General features: G+C 34.1%; 1 protein-coding gene across 4 annotated transcripts; it reads left to right on the forward strand.

Annotated features, from left to right (window-relative positions):
• The first annotated feature begins 7878 nt into the window (after positions 1-7878).
• Positions 7879-19713, forward strand: LOC131008829 (pre-mRNA-splicing factor ATP-dependent RNA helicase DEAH1). 4 transcript variants are annotated; one of them, XM_057935893.1, is made up of 28 exons: positions 7880-8041; positions 8261-8441; positions 8913-9008; positions 9150-9280; positions 9403-9591; positions 9677-9748; positions 10141-10227; positions 11088-11121; positions 11242-11296; positions 11762-11821; positions 11920-11991; positions 12569-12632; positions 12986-13065; positions 13193-13260; positions 13347-13404; positions 13608-13665; positions 13751-13816; positions 14263-14331; positions 14702-14791; positions 15430-15516; positions 15675-15790; positions 15865-15931; positions 16529-17575; positions 17877-17939; positions 18527-18751; positions 19104-19166; positions 19252-19324; positions 19426-19713. In XM_057935893.1, the coding sequence occupies exons 3-28, from the start codon at positions 8918-8920 to the stop codon at positions 19473-19475; spliced, it is 3135 nt and encodes a 1044-aa protein (XP_057791876.1). In that variant the 5' UTR covers positions 7880-8041; positions 8261-8441; positions 8913-8917; the 3' UTR covers positions 19476-19713. The 4 variants fall into 4 exon arrangements, with proteins under 4 accessions (XP_057791873.1, XP_057791876.1, XP_057791874.1 ...); XM_057935891.1 differs by having other exon boundaries at positions 19252-19713; XM_057935892.1 differs by having other exon boundaries at positions 8319-8441; positions 19252-19713.
• Positions 19714-20760: the final 1047 nt, after the last annotated feature.

A 20760-nucleotide genomic window follows, 5' to 3' on the forward strand; every position in this document is an offset into this window, starting at 1 on the left:
TTCTCTTCCATTTCAATCGGCGTTCTTGCACTTATTTATTGTATATTCCGCGCGATAATTTAACTACTATTTGATTCAACTTTTCGACATTGGATTCTCGGCTGTAGCCAAAATTGAACACTTCTACAAACTTGCTAGTTGTTTATTTTAAAGGGATATTTATGGTAAAATACACGAACTTTCAGCAAATTTTGATTTTTCCGTGACCTTTAAAATTTGAAGAAAAAAAAAATATATTACTTTTCAACTTTATGAAATACTCTCAAATAGAAGCTGATTTTAGAGCTTTTGACTTAGATTTGTCGATACGTAAGCCGATGCATCGACTTTATTATGTCACATATATTATCCGTCACGCAAAGGTATCAAAAAATCTAAGTCAAAAGTCCTAAAATCAATTTCTGTTTGAAGGTATTTCATACCGTGGGAAAAATAAGAAAAAATCGAAAGGTGGTGTATTTTTTTTCAAGTTTTAAAGGTTATGGGAAAAACTAAAATTTGCTGAAAGTTTGTGAATCTTACGACAAATATCCCTTTTTTTTAATGGAAGTTCATTTTTTTTTAATAAATGCTCTAAAGTTCGGGCCATAAATTTTAAGTAACACTTTTATTAATTACTATATTTTATCAGCTATATAAATTAATAAAATAGGTTGGTACCTATCATTAGCTTGACATTAGGAAGGGGTAAGATTAATTAATTAATTAATTTTTATACAAATTACTGACAAACATGGTTTTCGTACCTCAATTCCACATGTTTTGTTGTCATTTCCCTTCATGTTTTGCTTGTGAATGCTTGTTTGTGCCCGAATATTTAGTATTTATGAAGTTTTGATTGCTTGGTATAGTTTTTGAGTATTTTCAGGGCAAATCAAGAGTTGATTGGAGAATTGTGAGAGCATAGGATTGAAGTACGTCTCGAGAGGAATCCATGAGCGTGAACGGCGCCCGAATCGGAGCTCGGACGAGGGAGAACGGGGCCGACAAAGTCAGCCGCGCACAGAGGCCGCGGCCGCGGTCACGCGTCGTGGGGAATGTATCGCCCGCGGTCACCACCCGCGGCCGCGGGGTGGGACCGCGGGCTAAGTGCTCAAGTCCAGGGATGTCCCGCGGTCACCACCCGCGGCCGCGGGCTGGGACCGCGGGTCCCCCCACGGTCACCACCCGCGGCCGCGGGGCGGGACCGCGGGTTCCCTGAGTTTTGCCCACGTTTGAGCACCACGGGCGCGGGCCATGACCGCGGGAAAAGAGCGGAGTCGCGTTTTTCAGCCCTTAAACCCCATTTTCCCCCTTTTTCTCTCATTATTCTTCTTCTTCTCCATCACTCATCTTCCCCAACACTCCACACACTAAACCCTAGCCTCCAACAACACACCCATCTACCATTGAAGACCATTGAAGAGAAGAGAAGGAAGAAGAAGCTCATAAATAGGATTTGTCATTTCTTACTCTCTCTTTCATTATGTACACCTTAAACTTTGATTTATTGTGTTTGAACATGTTAGGCTAAATTTCTCTTTGATTTGGGGATTAGGCTAGATGATTATTGTAATGGATTGATTATTTATGCTCAATATAAATCTTGTTTGTTCATTTGCACATTATCTTTTCAAACCCTTGATTTATTTCTTGTATGGATTGTTGGCCACATTCTATGCATTTCTAATTTGCACTTTGAATTGGGAGAGGATAATTGCAATAGATAAGGTGTTTGAAACATATCAATTCGATAACCGGGAGGTTGAGAGTTGGGTGAGAGTATGTCGATCTTTGTGTGCTTTTGGGAGTTATAGGTTAGAAGTTGACCGGGGACGGCAACTATGACCCGTAATCTACCGTTTTAGTCGTCCGGGAGGGGGCTAAAACCAGTTGGGAGATCACTCTAGATAATTAGGTTCGTCAAGATTAGTATTGAGTTATAATTGAAGTCTTTTTCTTAATCATCGATGCCTAGTCCCTAAATCGCCTTAATCATCTTATTAATCCACTTACTTATTTGGTTTTATTTGTCTTTGCACTTGTTAAGTAATTAGTAGATAATCAAACCAATCACTCCATCGTTTAGTCTAAATAGTTATAGCATAATGACTTAGGATAATCACTAGATTGAACTACTAATCCTTGTGGGATACGACCTTGCTTCCATATATTACAACTACCCGTATACTTGCGGCGTGGTGAAAATATTAGCGAACAATTACACACCTCCAAACTTACACATATAGGGTTTACGCCTCCAAATTTATTGATGGGAGGGAACTTACTAACTGAAATGTGTGGGAAGATTAATTAATTTTAGACTCCAATTAGTGGACTTTGCACTTTCATTACCTTGTTTTTAGAGAGCATGTTCCATTAATCTCATTGTGGTTAAATGCATGCTTAGTAGACTACATCAAAGGGCCCACCTTTAAAAATAAAATAAAGTCATGTGTCTTGTATTTTGTGTACTTTTCAAGCGTCTTTGAGCAGTGGGGCGGGTACGAGATAAAGAAAATGCCATATAGAATTAAGAGATACTCCATGTGTCCCACTTCAATAGACTCATTTTTTTTATGGGTAAAAAAGTTGTACTTAATTGGTGTGGTCTACACCAATTTACTATCATTTTCCTATTAAAAAATAAATTTTCATAATCTCCGTGCCCAAAAGAAGTGAGCCTATTGGAGTGGGACGGAAGGAGTAATTGTTAATTAAATTTTAACTTTGAATTTCATTATAAATCAGGTTCTAATTCTTAAAACATATTAGTAATGTTTTAATTTTTTAATTTGTACTCCCTTATAATTTTTTTTTGGCACGAGTTCAAAATTAAGATCTAAACCTTTATCTATTTGACGTTGAAATTTAAAATTGATTTAGGACTTTTAAGCTTATTGTTTAAGTTGTGAATTGTGATTTTGTGTTGCCCACTTTATCTTCTGACATCCGGTGGTAAGTACTAGTAATTGCTTCGGAAATTGACACAGTTGAGTTAGAGCTTCCGAATGGTTCGAATTGCTATTTCAGACATTTGATGATAAAATTGACAAACGACGCAATAAATTTCAAAACCCTAAATCAATTTCAAATTTCAACATTAGTTGACTATTCAAATTTCAACTCCAAACTCCAAAATCGCACAAAAGCTTAGGAGGAGCGAAATTAATTACTACAAATTGAAAGATTGAGAAATTGTGACAAGCCATCCATGAAAAGATATGCGTGTTAGTATATAGGAGTATAACATTTTATCTGTTTGCTTTTAGTACATTGGATTTAAATTTTTAAATTTTTTGGGTGTTAAATTGAGCTCCTCCATCGAAATAAAAATATATAGTCAACATGGTTTTATTAAGAGCATCATTATTTACTAATGATGAAAGGCATGCAAGTGAAGTAAGAGCTGAAAACAAATAATCACACAAACAATATATCTTTAATCCCAAGTCAAAGCAAGATGGGTAGACACTAAACATGCTCTCATTTTCAGCAAACTGAAAAAGCTGTAGCAATATAACTTTTTGGGAACACTCGTATTAGCAAATTCCATTTTCGACTGTTTCTATGCTCCTAGATTTTTTTCTTGTTGTTAGAATGGACCAATTTAATTATTTTAATTTTAAATTCTGTTTCCATGATGATAGGTAGTACGTTTTGATTTGTTTCTCTTTTGATGTTATTTGCATTGCTGTTTTTAGCATATTCTATCTCTTCTTTTTCCTGTTGTCTGTAGATGAGGCTAATCTTTTTGTTCTCTTTAGCATATTCTATCTCTTTTTTTTTTTTTCCTGTTGTCTCCTTTAGATGCTATCATTTTTGGGCAACACCATGTATGAAATATTGATTGATGGTTATTTACAGGTTGGAGGTCTGCCTAACCCCTCTTAGAAAAATAAAAAATCGACTTAATTAAATAAATGATTAATTGGTTATAAATTATTATTCCGATTCTACATAACAATTTTAAAATTTAGCGTGACAATTACTGAATTATGAATTTAATTAAATTTTACTATCAATTAAGATTAATTCCAGCCAAATTTAATGTTGATATAGCCCACCTAATAAACCTTTATCGTGTGACAATTAATTGACAGAAATCACAGAATGACATCGTTTAGTCGGCTATACGTTAGCAGTAAGTTTAGTTAAAATTCTAATTAATAATAAATTCAGATTAAACATACCAAACTTTAAAATTGGTATGCAAATTGTTTTTGAGCAAAGTCAATAGTTAAATAATCTAGGAATCTGTCTTGCCTGTTCGAGGCAGGCATGTCGCAAGTTCATTGCTGACCACTTAAACAATTGGCTCCTTCAGTTCATTAGAGAGAGAGAGAGAAGTCAACTCGGTTAGGAAGAATCTGGTATGCTACATATGCATCGTATGCACACTTCAACATATGTTAGTGGCGATCAATTAAAATAAAAATTAAAAGTTATTTTTGTTTTTTAAATTATAAATTTTTTTGGTAAATTCATCATTTTATTGAGTAAATTTATGATTTTGATTCGAATTTCGTAAAAAGCCATTTTTTAAAATTCATATATTATCACGGTAAATTCAGTAATTTATACTTCCTCCGTCCTATTAGACTTGTCCCATTTCTTTTGGGCACATTTATTAAAGAACGTATAATTAGTGTTGTAAAAATGTGTAAATGTGTGAGGTCATATTATTTGTAGTGTAAAATCATGATCAAATCTAGAAATAGGACAAGATCAATGAGACAAAAAAAAAAAAAAAAAAAACAGGACAATATCAATGGGATGGAAGGAGTATTTAAAAAGTGGATTTGTAGCCTAATTAATTATTCCTTATATTTGTAGTCTTTTACATGTTTAAGTTGATGATAATATCAAATATTAATTTAATAGTATAGTTTATTAGGGACAAGACAAGTTATTATACAACGGTAGCTCGTAAGGCATAGTAAAATAGACCATTCCAAGTATATTGTTATTTTCTATGGGCCTTTCTTTTAGAAAATATAAAGTGCTATATATTTGATCTTAAATCAAATAAAATTGTCATTTCAGTTGCCTTGTTGAAGAGTTGAGCTCTGTATACATATATTATATATATCACCTAATTAACTTAACACTTTACACTTGTTCTCACCTTGGTTGCTAGTAACTTTTAATTTTCTTTTGTATGAAAGGTGACAGGATCTCTTAGATGATTTTTCACAGTGAAAACAATTTTTTTTCGCCAAAGTGACGAAACGAAGGTTAATTATAAGAATAAGTGTGTGGTAAAAAAAAATTAGGACAAAAGGTAGGTGACCATTTGTATCAGTCAATTTATAATATGATCATTATTAGGCTTGCCGCTTGCGTAGTAAGCTGTAGTATATTTCTTGACTTATTTACCTTACAAGTACATGTAAGAATCATTACAAATTAAAATAATGGGATAGCTACTCGGACGAGTTTAATCATAAATTAATTTCATCAACAAGCTAGAGAGTGATCATATTCTATAATTTCAGCACGTATGTGGCATATTGTACTGTTTTTTATGTTCTTATACACTATAATTGATACAAGAACAATATAAAATAAGGCAGTAAAAATGATATGGAGTATTGGTATCAACATTTGGGGAGGTCTTGTCCCAATGGAATTAAATTTCACTTATGGGCTTATTTATACGATGTAATTAGGGCTCCCTCCTAACATTTCACCTTACAAATTTTTTGATGAATAATCTTCAATTATTGGTTTTGAATAGAGTCGAATTTTGCGTAATTTTATTAGTTTTTTTGCATAAGAATTTCTTTCATGACAGAGTTCACAATTCTTTAAATCATCTTGTGGAATAAAATTGCCTTAGACAACTTATCGCACGTGAAAAGGTCAACACTTCGAGATTTATTTTGAATTATATATAATTTGAATTTTTTTTGTTAAAAGTTTTATAATTCAAATATTTAATTGTAATTATGTATACATCAATACATTTCTATAAAAAAAATCAATAATTCATATGTTAAATTGCAATTTTTCCATATATATATGTGTGTGTGTGTGGACTATGGAGCAACTAAATGGCCACAACCTCAATTTGGATATGAAGTGTTATTTATATGAAAGGTGCATGTGTTACTTCAAATTTGCAAGAATGATGCATGTTTTGAATATATGAGCAAAAATCTCACAATCAAATACGCAGGGAACACTCAAAATTAGAAGATGTTGCAAATAAAATTGATATATTTTTTTTGAAGCGAAAATAAAATTGATATTAAATCGACATTTTGTGATAAGGGTAAACAACAAATATAAAATAGTTGACGTTGTGGGGCCCGATCTCACCTAGCTAGTGTTTTGGACATCATGGAATTTTTTTGTTGAAGAGTTGGATATCATGGTTTGGCAATGCACTATCATTCTAAATTTGTTTGTTAATTTACTCTTTTTTAGCTAAACCAAGCATTCTTTAATCTTTATCAATGTATCCACGTGCCGTTACAACCAAATATTGCTGTTGCTTACATTTCATACAACTTTAGTCACTTCCTCAGTTTAAATCGTCTAATCATAAAACAATTGTTTCACAATTTCCATTTTGTATATTACAAATAATTTAATATACGAGGAACAATGGTCATTTAGGCTCCATAAATTAATTTGGCGACAGTTTTAGCATAAAGTTAATATATTGGTCAAGCATCATAAATTCATTTTGTAATAAATTTAATCCGTTGGAATTTTAGATGTCATAAAGTATCTCACAACAAAATTTTACACATAACATTTCCACCTATATAATTTCAATGATGTGAAAAGTCGAGATATTCCACATTATTTACATACCTTCATTACATGTTAACAACATTTAGGTACAATAAAAACTAAAAACCAGAATAATCATTGATTGATATGAATAAAAATATAAAATAATAGTATTTGGAATATCTATTTGTTATCTTTGCAAGAGTCCATTGTATTTTGGGTCACTTGCATCCTCTTTTCGAAACCTACACACTATTGGAAAAATACAAATAATTGAATTTGTGCTTGCTAAATATGAAAAAAATTAAAATTTAAATTTTCGATCAAAGCATCCACACCTTCAAGCTTTTCATGATTTATAAATGCACCTTTTTTATTTTCTTTTTCTTCATCAGTTTAGTTTGTAAATACCAAATCACGGAATTGGGCCTTTGTGTATCAAAATTTTAACTAATTGGGCCCTTTAAATCATTTGAAAGGATGCAACTTAATTGGACCACAAATTACGAATTTTTTTGTGTTGGACCATAAATTGGATACATACCATAAGCTCGAGTATTTGATGCGATTTCCAGTCATTAGGATTGAGGAGAAATTATCTCAAAAAAAAAAAAAAAAGGATTGAGGATAAATATTCATATACTTACTATTTCAAATTTACATAAAAAAGGCATTTTAGTGTATATGCAAGTCACGTATGCAATGAGATGTAAATTTGAGAGAATATCTCAATGACAATATTATAATGATGTTTAAAAGTTCCAATAAAATCGAAAATAATGTCATTACCACTTTAAAAGTTCAATATACCATTTTTTTTAAAAAAAGCTTAATAATATTATCTTATTCAATGTATAATCACATTTTGTAATAAAAATCTTAAACTCGCTATTGATTTTTTAAATTGATATATACATATCATCAAGTATATAAACAATACCATTATTTTTTCATTGAGTAGAAATGTCAAGAGAACTAAACGATGGTAATGATAGGATGATATAATTAGATTAATTAGCAACTAGAAATTAACAGCTTTTCTTTTTTTAAAATTTATTTATCAATATAAAAAAACTTTAAATCCTAATTTATTTTTTGAGTTTGTGCGAAGAAAGACATTGTGTCACAGAGAGTTAAAATACTCGTAGAAGACGGCAATTTTTATTGAGATTAATCTTGCAATTTTATTTTACTTAAAAAGTTTTAAGGAAAATAAATACTGAGAGAATTTAAACACAGAACGCAAAACTCTGCCCGCCACCGCCGTCGCCGTCGCCCATTCGCAGCCTCATCGAACTCCCCTCCAATTTGCGATTAGGTGAGTTTTCTTAATTTGTGGTTGGCTGAAATTTGCAAATGTTGTTGCCTATACTGCACAAGCTGCCACAATGGTGCCGTAAGCTGGATTAGATTTGTTGCAAAGGGTTTTATGGGTTTTGGGGTTAATGTTTTCCATGCGAATTTGTAAGTATACATAGATTTAACATGATTCTCCAAAATTTTATTTTGATTATTTTATTGTTGTGATGAATTGGAGTGGGCTTGAGCGAGTATTGTTGGGTTATGATGGAGGTGAGCATTGTATAAATCAACAGACGCGCAAAGGTGACCCAGCAGCTGGTGCCGCCCGGCCCGCCCCCTCCGGCCTCTTCTTTTCGTCCTCTGCCTCGTCTCCCGCAGCAGCCGCGCCGCCCCTCCTCTGAGCCTCTGTTATATAGGTGCTGCCGTGCTAGGGTTTTATTCTTCTTGTTAATAAATGTGAAATTAGTCTTCTGTTTCCATGCTGTAAAGAGCCCGTGTTTGTAACTTGACGATTCCCTCTTTGATTTTCATTATCTTGTTGGCCTCTACTGAGCTGATATGTTGATCAATGTTCATTGTTAATGATGGCTATTTTTAATTAAGGGTGAGTATAAGAGCATTCACTTTATTCAATGCAAATGCTTTCTAATGAGCACTGCCAGTTTGGATGCCTAGGGCTTGGTGTGGATGGCCTAAAATTGCAATTAATGTAAATTACAATATAATGAATCTCTTGATTTAACTCGAGTTCGTTGGGAAGTTTACTTGTGTTTAAGTTATCTTGCATTTCATTGAGAAATTTCAACATGATCACTGAATACCAATTATTTGAGCTTATATAATATGTAGTGGGCTTACAATGCTTTCTCTTTCTTTTGTCAATGCAGTTCAAATGGGTGATTTGAAGACATGGGTCTCTGACAAATTGATGTCCCTTCTGGGATATTCACAGCCCACCGTTGTTCAATATGTGATAACATTGTGTAAGTTGGTGTTTAATGAAGCATACACATGTTTGGTTATCTATTTTCGATTTTCCTAATGTGAAGATACTCAATTATAGCAACTGGATAGTAGGTTTTCCTTTTGAATTAAACTCTGCTTTATGTTCTGTACTGGTGTAGCTAAGAAAGCTTCATCTCCCTCTGAGATTGTAAATCAACTGGTGGGCTTGGGAATATCTTCCTCTGCTGAAACAGTCGGGTTCGCCAAAGAAATTTTTGCCAGGGTGGAACACAAGACTTCAGGGCCAAATGTAGGTGTTTTCAGTTTTCTTACGTCTTAAGCATTTATTTCAAAGGCTTCATTATAAATGTAATGGCAATTGTACTATTTTCCCCCTCTCTCTCTTTTATTTATTTATTTATTTTATGTTAGCAATATCAACAAAAAGAAAGGGAGGCGGCAATGCTTGCACGGAAACAAAAAACCTACACACTTTTGGAGGACGATGACGATGATGATGACTCAGTTCATGTTTCTCCACCTCCCAAAAAGGAGGAAATTCGAAAAAAGAAGTTTAGGAAGAGAAGTGAACCTCAGGATGACATAGATGATGATGATGAGGTATTTTCTATTTATTGCCTATGCTAAGGTTCACTTTCAGTTCTTGTCATAGTAAGATGCTATGGTGTTGCTGAATTTGGTGTAGGTAGTACCACATGGGGGCAAAGAAAGACAAGTAAGACGCCGAACTGTTCAGGATGAAGATGATGGTTCGGAGGTATTATTACATCTATTTGTGTTCTCTCGGTTTGAAAGCTGTTCTTTTAAATGCCTGTATATGCGCCTTGGGACTAGGCATTTAGTTTTGAGTTTGCTATTGATGTAAGCTTATTCCATCTGCATATCAAGGACATATATGCATAGAAAAGTACTGATAGAATCATTCTAAAGAATAACTTGAAATGTTATCTTCAAGTAGGTGCTTGGATTAAAAGACCTAAATAGAGCCTTGGTCTTGTCAACACTCGTTGTCTTCTTTATCATTCATTTTGTATCTTCTAGTCCTCTGCTGGAAGCCTCCATCCTTCCTGTTTGCTGTGCTCTTTTTACCTTCGCTGTTTCCTTAATTTCATTTTCTTTAAAATTCTACGCGATGTTTCATGGTTACAGTCAGAAGAAGAAAGGCTGCGTGACCAGAGAGAAAGGGAGGAGTTGGAACGCCATATTAGAGAACGAGATGCGGCGGGTACCAGGAAGGTAAAGATAAATGAATTATAGTTCTTTTTTTTATTTCATTTTTTAGATCCTAATGGGCTACCATTAGGTTGAATTGTGATATTTTTTTTGTCCAATATTTAACAAAATTAAACTGACAGTTAACATATACTGAACTCATATTTCGAGTACTGTAAGCATCCGTTCAATGGCTTCACATTTTCAACATAGTTGTTTGTATGTTATTACATTGTATGTAAAAATGTCAATCTTGTGCTGTTGTTTCCAGCATGCATCATTGAAATAGAACAGGTGTAAAATCTTGAATTGAATTATTTGGTTTTTCTTATATAGAGAGAGCTAAAACCTTTGTAGTGGAACATTTAGGCAAGGAAGCCAAACCTTTTTCTTTTTCCCCTAATATGGGCGATCGGTGTTGGTTGCTTGGGCTCAGGTTCAAATCCCTACATCTGCACCACAAATAGATTAAAGTCCATCGCACAATGCTTGTGTAGTGTGGTTTGCTTCTCCTGAATGGTTTGTGGGCTATTGCACAGGGGTGGAGTTATCTTGTGCATACCTTCATGTAATGGCAGTGATTTCCTTTTTGTCAACTGAAAAGAACAAAGAGAAGCCGTAAATTTGTATTTCCAGCATGTCTTCATAAAGTTGAATGTTTCCAGCAGTTCTTGTTCCATCTTCCTGCAGACATCCATGAAAAATGTACTGTGTTGCCTTCTTTTGTTCTCTCTTTGGTGAATCAGATATGTTGCAATATATTTTGGCCTTTTGAGGAGGGTTGTTGGGTCTGTGATATTTCTTATGACACTATCTGTAACATTCTTGGAATTGTCTCTCTAATCTGTTCATCTCATTCTTCTTTTAATTCCATGTTTGTACAGATCACTGATCAAAAGTTATCAAAGAAGGAAGAAGGTAAATGATCTGGTTTACGAATATGAGGTGGAAGTTCTGTTAGTTCTGTGGCTTTTTCTTGGTGGCATACATACTAGATTACATGTGTTTAATTTTTTTATATGGCGCATGTCTTAACAGAAGAGGCAATTCGGAGATCTGACGCTTTGGAGAATGATGGCATTCAGACTTTAAGGTTTGTTCTTTTCATTCTTTACAGTATTGTTGTCTATATATAGGTAACTTGCACTGTGTATTACACTGCTAATTACAGTCTAGCCCTTTTTCTTTCACATGTCCGTTGAATTTTTTAATTGATAAAATATGATAGTTTTTAAGTTTATTTTGACCAGGCTAACGCATGGTTGGTTCCTTGGATTAATTATTTGGTATTTAAGTTGGTCATTGGGCGTTCCGCGCCTTGTGGGCGAATAATAGGAGTAATATTTATATGATTTGAATATCATTAGATAGGGTTGGTTGATGATATTATTATTGTTGCAGAAAATTTTCTGTGCAAAAGGTGTTCTACTCATGAAGTTACTGTATTTGTTATCAGTTTCAATTTCTTGTGGTACCATTGGCTCTATGAAAATACCAATTTAGTACATGATGACTGATTCACTTATATTGGGATATATTATCTTCTCTTCTGTACCAGGAAAGTGTCAAGACAAGAATATTTGAAGAAAAGGGAGCAAAAGAAATTAGAAGAGCTTAGGTAATGAAGTTAGAATGTTTGTTTCCCAGTAATGGCTGAAATATAAGTCATAATTTTTAATGATTTGCTATGTGCCTTGTCTATTTGGGGTAATCCAGAGACGATATAGAAGATGAGCAATACTTATTTGATGGCGTCAAGCTGACTGAAAAGGAGTACCAGGAGCTAAGGTGAAGTATATTTCCTTGCATTATGTTTATATCAAGACTTCTTAATTACCTTCAATGTTTCATCTAAAGTTACTTGATGTTTCACAAACAATATTTGCTTTGCTATTGTGGATTATTTAGTGAAAGGGGTGTGTTGTTGCACATTATCTTTAGTACTCAATGATTCAATAGCTCCATACCTCCATCTTCTCAGTTGTTGATTATAAAATCGTATATTGAATTCACACCATATTTACCATCTTATTTCGTAACTCTTGAAGTTAAGCAAACAGTCTTGGTTTTCTTTTGTGCTCGAACTCATATTATGATATAAATTGGTACTCAAACTTCACATTGTTGAAGAACTACAGTAAGATGGCTTTAAATATTTGCGCTAATTATTTGGATTTAATATTCGTTAACTTGGCCAATTATGCTTTCAGCATTTTATTTTTCTATCTTGCTTTTACCTTGAACTCTTTCAGCGGTTGTTTGTTTGATATTAGAGCAAGATGGTTGCTTGTGTTTTCAAAAATATATGCCCGTTTTTTAGTTAGAGAAATCTGAACTGATATTGGAAAGTTTTACTTTTTGGCAGATACAAGAAACAAATATATGAGCTCGTCAAGCAGAGGACGGAAGAGTCTGATTTTACAAATGAGGTGATCACCCCTTTACAAAGTATTTGGTTTAGGTGTTCCTTGTACTGCACTTCGATTGTGTCTTTGTCAAAATTAGCTGCTGTTGTCACTTGCTTGGAAAAATATATATTGCACACAGTTGTGGATATAATGTAATATCTACATGTGTACTATACTACTATGCCCTTTGATAATCCAATATTTGATTTGTGCCATAAGGTTGTGCTACAGTTAAGTCAGTAGGCATTACTTTCAGCAAGCATACCATCATGAGATCAGTTTGTTGATTTTGAGTCTTAATGACTACTCTTCTTCATGTAACTTGAATTTGTCTACTACTGATATCTGTTTTTTTTAAACCCTGTCAAATGCAGTATAGGATGCCTGATGCATATGATGAAGATGGTGGCGTAAATCAAGAAAAGAGATTTTCTGTGGCATTGCAGCGCTACAGGTTCTTTTCATTATCAAGAAAACTAGATACACGTACAACCAGTGCTACCACTCAGGCTAGATGTGTATTTTTTAAAATTTAAGATGCTAAATAAAACTGGGATTTACTAGCCCTTTGCCGCGCACAGGGATCCTGCTGCAGAAGAGAAGATGAATCCGTTTGCAGAACAAGAAGCGTGGGAGGAGCATCAGATAGGCAATTATTCAGCTGTTTAGCAATTAATATTAAATTGTCAATCTGTAGTCTTCCGTCACAAATCATATGGTCGTTATATATTTCAGGCAAAGCGACTCTTAATTTTGGATCCAAGGATAAAAAGAAAAAGGATGATGATTATGAGTGAGTTCTGTTATTCTTATATTTGATTCAATTATGCACTAGCTTGCACCCGTCCACCCCTTTCTAAAGTGAAAACGTCTGAGCTCACAATGGCATTACACCACATCGCCGATCTACTTTTGCTTTGTGTAGAACTAAAGGTGTAGGGAAACTTTCTGATGGCTTGATGCTTTTGTTTCTTCTTTTTTATTTCCTTTATATAGGTTTGTGTTTGAAGACCAAATAGCCTTTATAAAGGCAACAGTCATGGAGGGTGTCAATGTACGTATGTCTAACCTTTGCATAGTGTAATAAGGAGCTTTACAAATTGTTGTTGCAAAGATTCTTGATACCACTTGCTATGCAGGTTGAGCAGGACTCCGTGCAATCACCGGAGGCATCTGCTGCCAAAACAGCCTTGGAAAAACTCCAGGTGTGTATTTTCAAGCTTCTTTCTCAGTGAATAGTGATTCTTGCTCCATGACCTCAGGAATAAACATGTTTATGGAAAATCATTAGCTCAAAATATTTTGGTATTCAGTGGTAGAAATCAGTTTTTTGAGAGATGGAAGCTACAAATTCTATGATCATGAAACCAACCGTTCATTTTTATAATAAAGTTGTTTTTTTTTGTGGGGGGGGGGGGGAGGGAGGGGGGGATGTTCCCGTAATCAATGATATGTTGTAATTGTAAGGGATGTTTAGTGCTTTTAAGCGAGTTCTCTTGTTAAAAAACAGAGTATTGCAAAAGGACATGTATGTTCGGACTTAAAAAGAATTCTGTGGTTTTTCCAAAACAAGATATAGAGTAGCATTATATAACTGATCATATTATCACATATGTCATTATTGACCTTTCATTGGCTCTTCAATTATCAGAATGACAGGAAGACACTGCCAATATATCCTTATAGGGATCAGTTGCTCCAAGCCGTGAATGATCATCAGGTTTGATATTTTCTCGTTCAGTTTTACTGGAAATTTAGAACAAAAATTATTGTCAAAGAAAATTGTTTAGTCGATCTTATGATCACTTGGAACTATTTAGTTTTTGGTTTTGTAGATTCAGATTTGGGTTTAGCTTCCTTTCTGATTTGTTTATGACTTAGATTTTTCAACTTCCGTCATTTATTTTTACTAAATCAATGGAAAAGGTCCAGCACATATATTGTAGTTTTCTCATTTAAACATTGATAAATAAATTATTTGTTGAAGAGATCTACGTAATTTTATGTGTTTACACGTAATTTTAAGTTTTAATTTGTCAAATAATCCACACTATAGATGGTGCAATATTAACATATTATTTCTATTGCAGGTTCTTGTTATTGTTGGAGAGACGGGTTCTGGAAAAACTACACAGATACCACAGTACCTTCATGAAGCAGGATACTCTGAGCGGGGAAAGGTACTAGGGTTTTGTCCAATCCCATTTTATGATTTACTGGATTGTTTAAGGACAATCAGCAAAATTTTAGTGCAGCCTTGATGGAATTTAGAAGAATAACTAGGCATATGCAACAATCAACTGTGATATATTCATTGTTGTGTATGCAGATTGACTATTTTACAACTTCTGAATTGATGATTATAATCCAACAATGCATTTTTTTCTAAATTGAAAAGAATATGGGCAATCAGTAGATCCTCATGTATTCTGAAACACACTTATCTTTACGTGCAATGGTAGGAGTTTTAGATTGTCACACTTCTGTTTAATGATTGTAAATTCCGTCAAGAATATTATATGTAGATCATGGATACTCTTTTGCATATCTTGAAACAGCAAATAAGAAACATTTACAGCAACTGATTAGTTTTGTAAACTTATGCTAAGTCCTTCTGGATGTTGACACCCCAGTCTTGAACACAGCCCTTGCTCATCTTTACTTTCTAATATTCTTCTTTCAGATTTATTTGGGGAAATTGGATCCTGTGCTCGAACCTATTCTGCATAATTATGGATGATGTAACCACTTGAGGATAGTGAAACTTTTTTTTAAACATAAGCCAGAATAGGCTCGTAATGACAATATCTCTTAACAGATTGGATGTACCCAGCCACGACGTGTTGCTGCTATGAGTGTTGCTGCCCGAGTTTCTCAAGAATTGGGAGTAAAACTTGGACATGAGGTGTGCCTTCTTACACGACTACTGATATTTTGTGATCACTGTATTGGATTCTTGTCCTTTGTGACTTGTGTTATACCTTTAATTTTTTCTCTTTATTCCGACTTAATTCCAGTCGTTAGAACATGGTAAGTTAACTAAATAGAATTTGTAACATTTAGGTTGGCTATTCTATTCGATTTGAAGATTGTACTTCGGAAAAGACTGTATTGAAATACATGACGGATGGAATGCTATTGCGTGAATTCCTTGGAGAACCTGACCTCGCAAGTTACAGGTGCATGCCAGATTCAATAGTTAATATTTAATAATGTACTGTGAGTTGTGACTAATTTTATATTTTATCTTCAGTGTGATTATGGTGGATGAGGCTCATGAAAGAACTCTCTCAACGGACGTTCTGTTTGGTTTAGTTAAGGTAATAGATGGCTCCTGATCAAATTGTTGTCTGATGTAGAACAACCTTGATATTATTAGATATTAGTTGCTATAAATGGAGCTTTTACCTGAAAGTTAAATAGAACATACTCAATTACATTATTTAAACAGTAGAGGTATCGGGAATAAAGAAGAAAGTAGTGAGCCAGCCATACAAGTCTGGCTTAACCTAGTTTGGCAAATCACACTTGCAGAACAGAATATTGATTCCTTGTAGAAAACAGTAACTGTAATGATGCAAGTAGATTAGAGATGTTAAATATACGTAAAGGGACTTCTAAACTAAGAAAGCACTATGAATCAGAAATTTACAAGTTGTGTGGTTAATGTTGTTGATTCATTGCTCAAAGTACAATTGAAATGCAAATTTTAATAATTATTAAGGGGCTTACAACCAAGCTGATCTGAACTCTGTAAGAAATATTATCTAATTATCCAAGCTGGTTATTGTAGGGGTACATTGCTAAAATTAGTAAATGTGTAGATTTATATCCTAGTATGTCATGGTTTGTACAGTCATTTCTCCTGCTTGATCCATAGCATGTATCCTTATTTCTCTGAACTTTTTCTCTGATAGGATATAACTCGTTTTCGCCCTGACCTCAAATTGCTTATTTCGAGTGCCACGCTTGATGCTGAGAAGTTCAGTGATTATTTTGATTCTGCTCCAATTTTTAAAATACCTGGAAGAAGATTCCCTGTTGATATACATTATACTAAGGCCCCAGAAGCTGACTACTTGGATGCTGCTATTGTAACCGCTCTTCAAATCCATGTGACACAACCGCCGGGGGATGGTGATATTCTAGTTTTCTTAACGGGGCAGGAGGAGATCGAAACTGCTGAAGAGACTCTTAAGCATAGGACTAGAGGATTGGGGACAAAAATAGCAGAACTGATCATTTGTCCAATTTATGCAAATTTGCCTACAGAACTGCAGGCTAAGATATTTGAACCCACACCTGAAGGGGCACGTAAGGTTGTCCTGGCAACTAATATTGCTGAGACATCATTGACCATAGATGGGATCAAATATGTCATTGATCCAGGTTTCTCCAAGATGAAGTCTTACAATCCTCGGACTGGCATGGAATCGTTATTGGTAACCCCAATATCGAAAGCATCAGCTAACCAGCGAGCTGGTCGATCCGGCAGAACAGGTCCCGGACAATGCTTTCGATTGTATACAGCTTATAATTTTTTTCATGATCTGGAAGATAACACTGTTCCTGAAATACAAAGGACCAACTTGGCCAATGTGGTACTTATGCTCAAGAGCCTTGGCATCAACGACCTGCTTAACTTTGACTTCATGGACCCACCTCCATCTGAAGCTTTGCTGAAGGCCTTGGAACTACTCTATGCTCTGAGTGCGCTTAATAAACACGGTGAGCTGACAAAAGTCGGCAGGAGGATGTCTGAGTTCCCACTTGATCCCATGCTATCGAAGATGATTGTTGCTTCTGAGAAATATACTTGCTCTGATGAGATCATATCTATTGCTGCTATGTTATCTGTTGGAAACTCAATCTTTTACCGGCCTAAGGACAAACAAGTTCATGCAGACAATGCACGCTTGAACTTCCATATGGGAAATGTCGGAGACCATATTGCATTGCTGAAGGTTTGCCTCATTAATTATATTTTTTCCATGCTTTTTTATGTGTTGTTGGGATATGATGCTTATAATATCTAGTAACTTTTCACGCTAACAATTGATGCACTAATGGTGGTTGATCAATTGCTTTTCCTTAAATTTAGAAATTACTTATGCAAGTGGTCTACATTAATGAAAAAGTGTGAGTTCTTATACTATGTTTGAGTTTGGTTTAGACATAAACTGAGTGGCTATGATTGTTTCTTACTTTTGCAGTTTTATTTGTTTTCCAATATTAAGAGCCTTCAAAATTGTTGATACATTGCAGGTGTATAGCTCATGGAAGGAAACCAATTTCTCGACTCAGTGGTGCTATGAGAATTATATCCAGGTAGGTAACATTCTACTTCCTTTTATGGTATGCTGCATCTTTTGGGCGATTTATTTGCGCTAGTTTGATGCTAATTGCTCCTGATGATTTTCTTAACTTGGGATGCCATTATCAGATATTGCTGTTTTGTAAATTAGGCAAACCCAACTAGTATGCATATCCTTTCCAAGGGCAGCATAAACTCCTTGACATAAGTGAGGAACTTTTGAATGACATTTTCTGCAAGGATGTGAATTTGAGTCCATGATTAAATCAAATATATTCCTTCCTGCACATTCTCGAACAAAAAGTGATAATCAGTAATGTTGGATAATAGAAAGAAAAAACACGCTACATGTTGGATTTTGGTAAAATACAACTTTAACATTCAATATGATATGTTTCACCACGGTATAGTGTTTAGTTTATTTTCCAGAAAGATTACTCAAAGTTTGTCACCTGAAGAAAATAGGAAATGAAACAACATTTGGGCTAAGAAATCATAGGCCGAGTCTCTCTTGCATAATTTCATAAGATCGATGCTATGGAGTAACCAGGCATCACCTTTTCTTTTGAATGCTTAATGAATCTTAAATATCATATTCCAGGTTAGGAGCATGAAGAGAGCTAGGGATATACGTGATCAGCTGGAGGGGTTGCTGGAAAGGGTTGAGATAGAGTTAACTTCAAATATGAACGACTTCGATGCAATAAAGAAAGCTATCACATCAGGGTTTTTTCCCCATTCAGCAAAGATACAAAAGAATGGATCTTATAGAACTGTCAAGCATCCACAGACTGTTCATATTCACCCGAGCTCTGGTTTAGCACAGGTGCAAACTTCTCCTTCAATAAATAGCTGATAAGGATAATCTTCTACTGCATTAGCATAAAATATTGAAATCTTGTGTACCATGATATTTCCACACCAATATCCTGCAATATACTGCCAAACGAAAGCACATGAATCCTTAAACTTCAACCTATCCTCTTTCCCTTTCTCGTTGCCAGCTCAGATGTGCATGCATGCGCTCATCTATCATCTATGGGCATGTAAATGTACTCTTGCAATATTTGACTTCTTGCATGTGCTTTTTGGCTCTGTAATCATTTGGATAGGCAGTTACCATGAGTGATCTAAGCTACCAAATTGATTCTCATACAGCTTTGTCTTGTTCTCATTAGGTGCTTCCAAGATGGGTTGTATACCATGAATTGGTTCTAACAACTAAGGAGTATATGCGGCAGGTACAATCATACTTCACCTCGTGTTTCATCCCTTACATGTGTGCATATATGGCTATGTAGCTAATTTTGTGATGTCGGCATGCAGGTGACCGAGCTAAAACCGGAATGGCTAGTGGAGATAGCTCCTCACTTCTATCAAATGAAAGACGTGGAGGATGGTATGAAATCTCTACTCATCTACCTCTATTTTGTGAAGATTTTCTGGTTGTGCATCTAATCTCTGTGTTTGAACACGTGGCTTAATTGCTTTTTCCTGCAGCGGGGGCGAAGAAAATGCCTCGTGGTGAAGGTCGGGCAGCAAAAGATTGAACCTTGACTGCACATGTGTAAATATAAATTTTTATGTGCTATATAGAGGCTCTGAAGTTTGTCTACAGAAATTGAATTTTGAATATCGAGTACCAATTACTGATAGAAATCTAGGTGCTAGTTCTAACTAGATTGTAACATGTTACTAGATGTGTTTGTAATGATACCGTGTAATTTATATTCTCTTCTTGTAAGAAATTGGCATGTTTGTGATATAAAGTGAAATTGCTGACAAAAATTAGCCTACCGACTACGGTTTTCCTAACTCAGTTTCATATTACTTTGTTTTAGGCGACATAATATTCTTTTTTTTTTTTTAGAATAATATTCTTATCTTCGAGTGTGTTAAAGTTTAGCCTTTGATTTCTCGAATCATGGGCTTCAACACTATATCCTTTGATTTTTCAAATCATGGGCTTCAACAGTCGGAATTTAAAATTTGGATCTCAAGAGCGTTTGGGTAAACTTTGAATTGCAAAAAATTGCATATTGAGTTAGAGTTGGCGACTAAAAAAATTACTAATTTAAAGACAAGTTGTTTATTTATGTTCATGTATGATACTTATGTAGTGAAAAATAGTTAAAAGACAGATTATTCTTTATTCGATATTTAAAGATATGTTGTTTACTTTTTCCATAATGAATTGATATATTTTGTTCTTTATTTATAGGTATTTATTACTGAGATTAATCCCATATAAATTATTGAATTTTTAAATAACTCATTTTGGCCATTAACTTTAAAATTTGTGTTAAAATTATTCAATTTTGCTATTCCATTCATTTTTGGGATAAATTTTGTGCTAAAGACAAAGTAGCTGTATGAAATGATGCTATCTCACTCATTTTGTTATCTTTATAAACTAATATCGTTTTAATAATCGGTGAAATGAGATGGAATGAGGAAAACTCGGTGCAAAATATAATCTTCTTTTGTGAGATTATGCAACACAATAATTTTGATCGCGAGACAAAAGTTATGGAAATTTAGAAAATAAAAAAAATCTCAACTCTGAAGTCACTTTTTTAAAAACTCCACAATAAACTTTTCTTTCTTTTTATTATTATTATTATTATTATTATTATTATTATTATTATTATTATTATTATTATTATTATTATTATTATTATTATTATTATTATTATTATTATTATTTTATAAACTATTTTAAAGAACGCATCACACCACAATAAACTATACGTAATTTATAACCCTTAAACTTATGATGCTTTATTTTTTTGAATTAGAATTACATGAGATATCAAATCTAAATATAATCAAATG

This window comes from Salvia miltiorrhiza, chromosome 2 (genome assembly GCF_028751815.1).
Source record: "Salvia miltiorrhiza cultivar Shanhuang (shh) chromosome 2, IMPLAD_Smil_shh, whole genome shotgun sequence".
In the NCBI taxonomy this organism is placed as follows: domain Eukaryota; kingdom Viridiplantae; phylum Streptophyta; class Magnoliopsida; order Lamiales; family Lamiaceae; genus Salvia; species Salvia miltiorrhiza.

Bases quoted from the DNA above. Each gene is read 5' to 3' on its own strand.
- LOC131008829 (XM_057935890.1), top strand. From the start codon at position 8,918: ATGGGTGATTTGAAGACATGGGTCTCTGACAAATTGATGTCCCTTCTG. The intron at 10,228-11,087 runs GTAAAGATAAAT...ATGTTTGTACAG, and splicing joins ATGCGGCGGGTACCAGGAAG to ATCACTGATCAAAAGTTATC. The intron at 14,792-15,429 runs GTACTAGGGTTT...ATCTCTTAACAG, and splicing joins GATACTCTGAGCGGGGAAAG to ATTGGATGTACCCAGCCACG.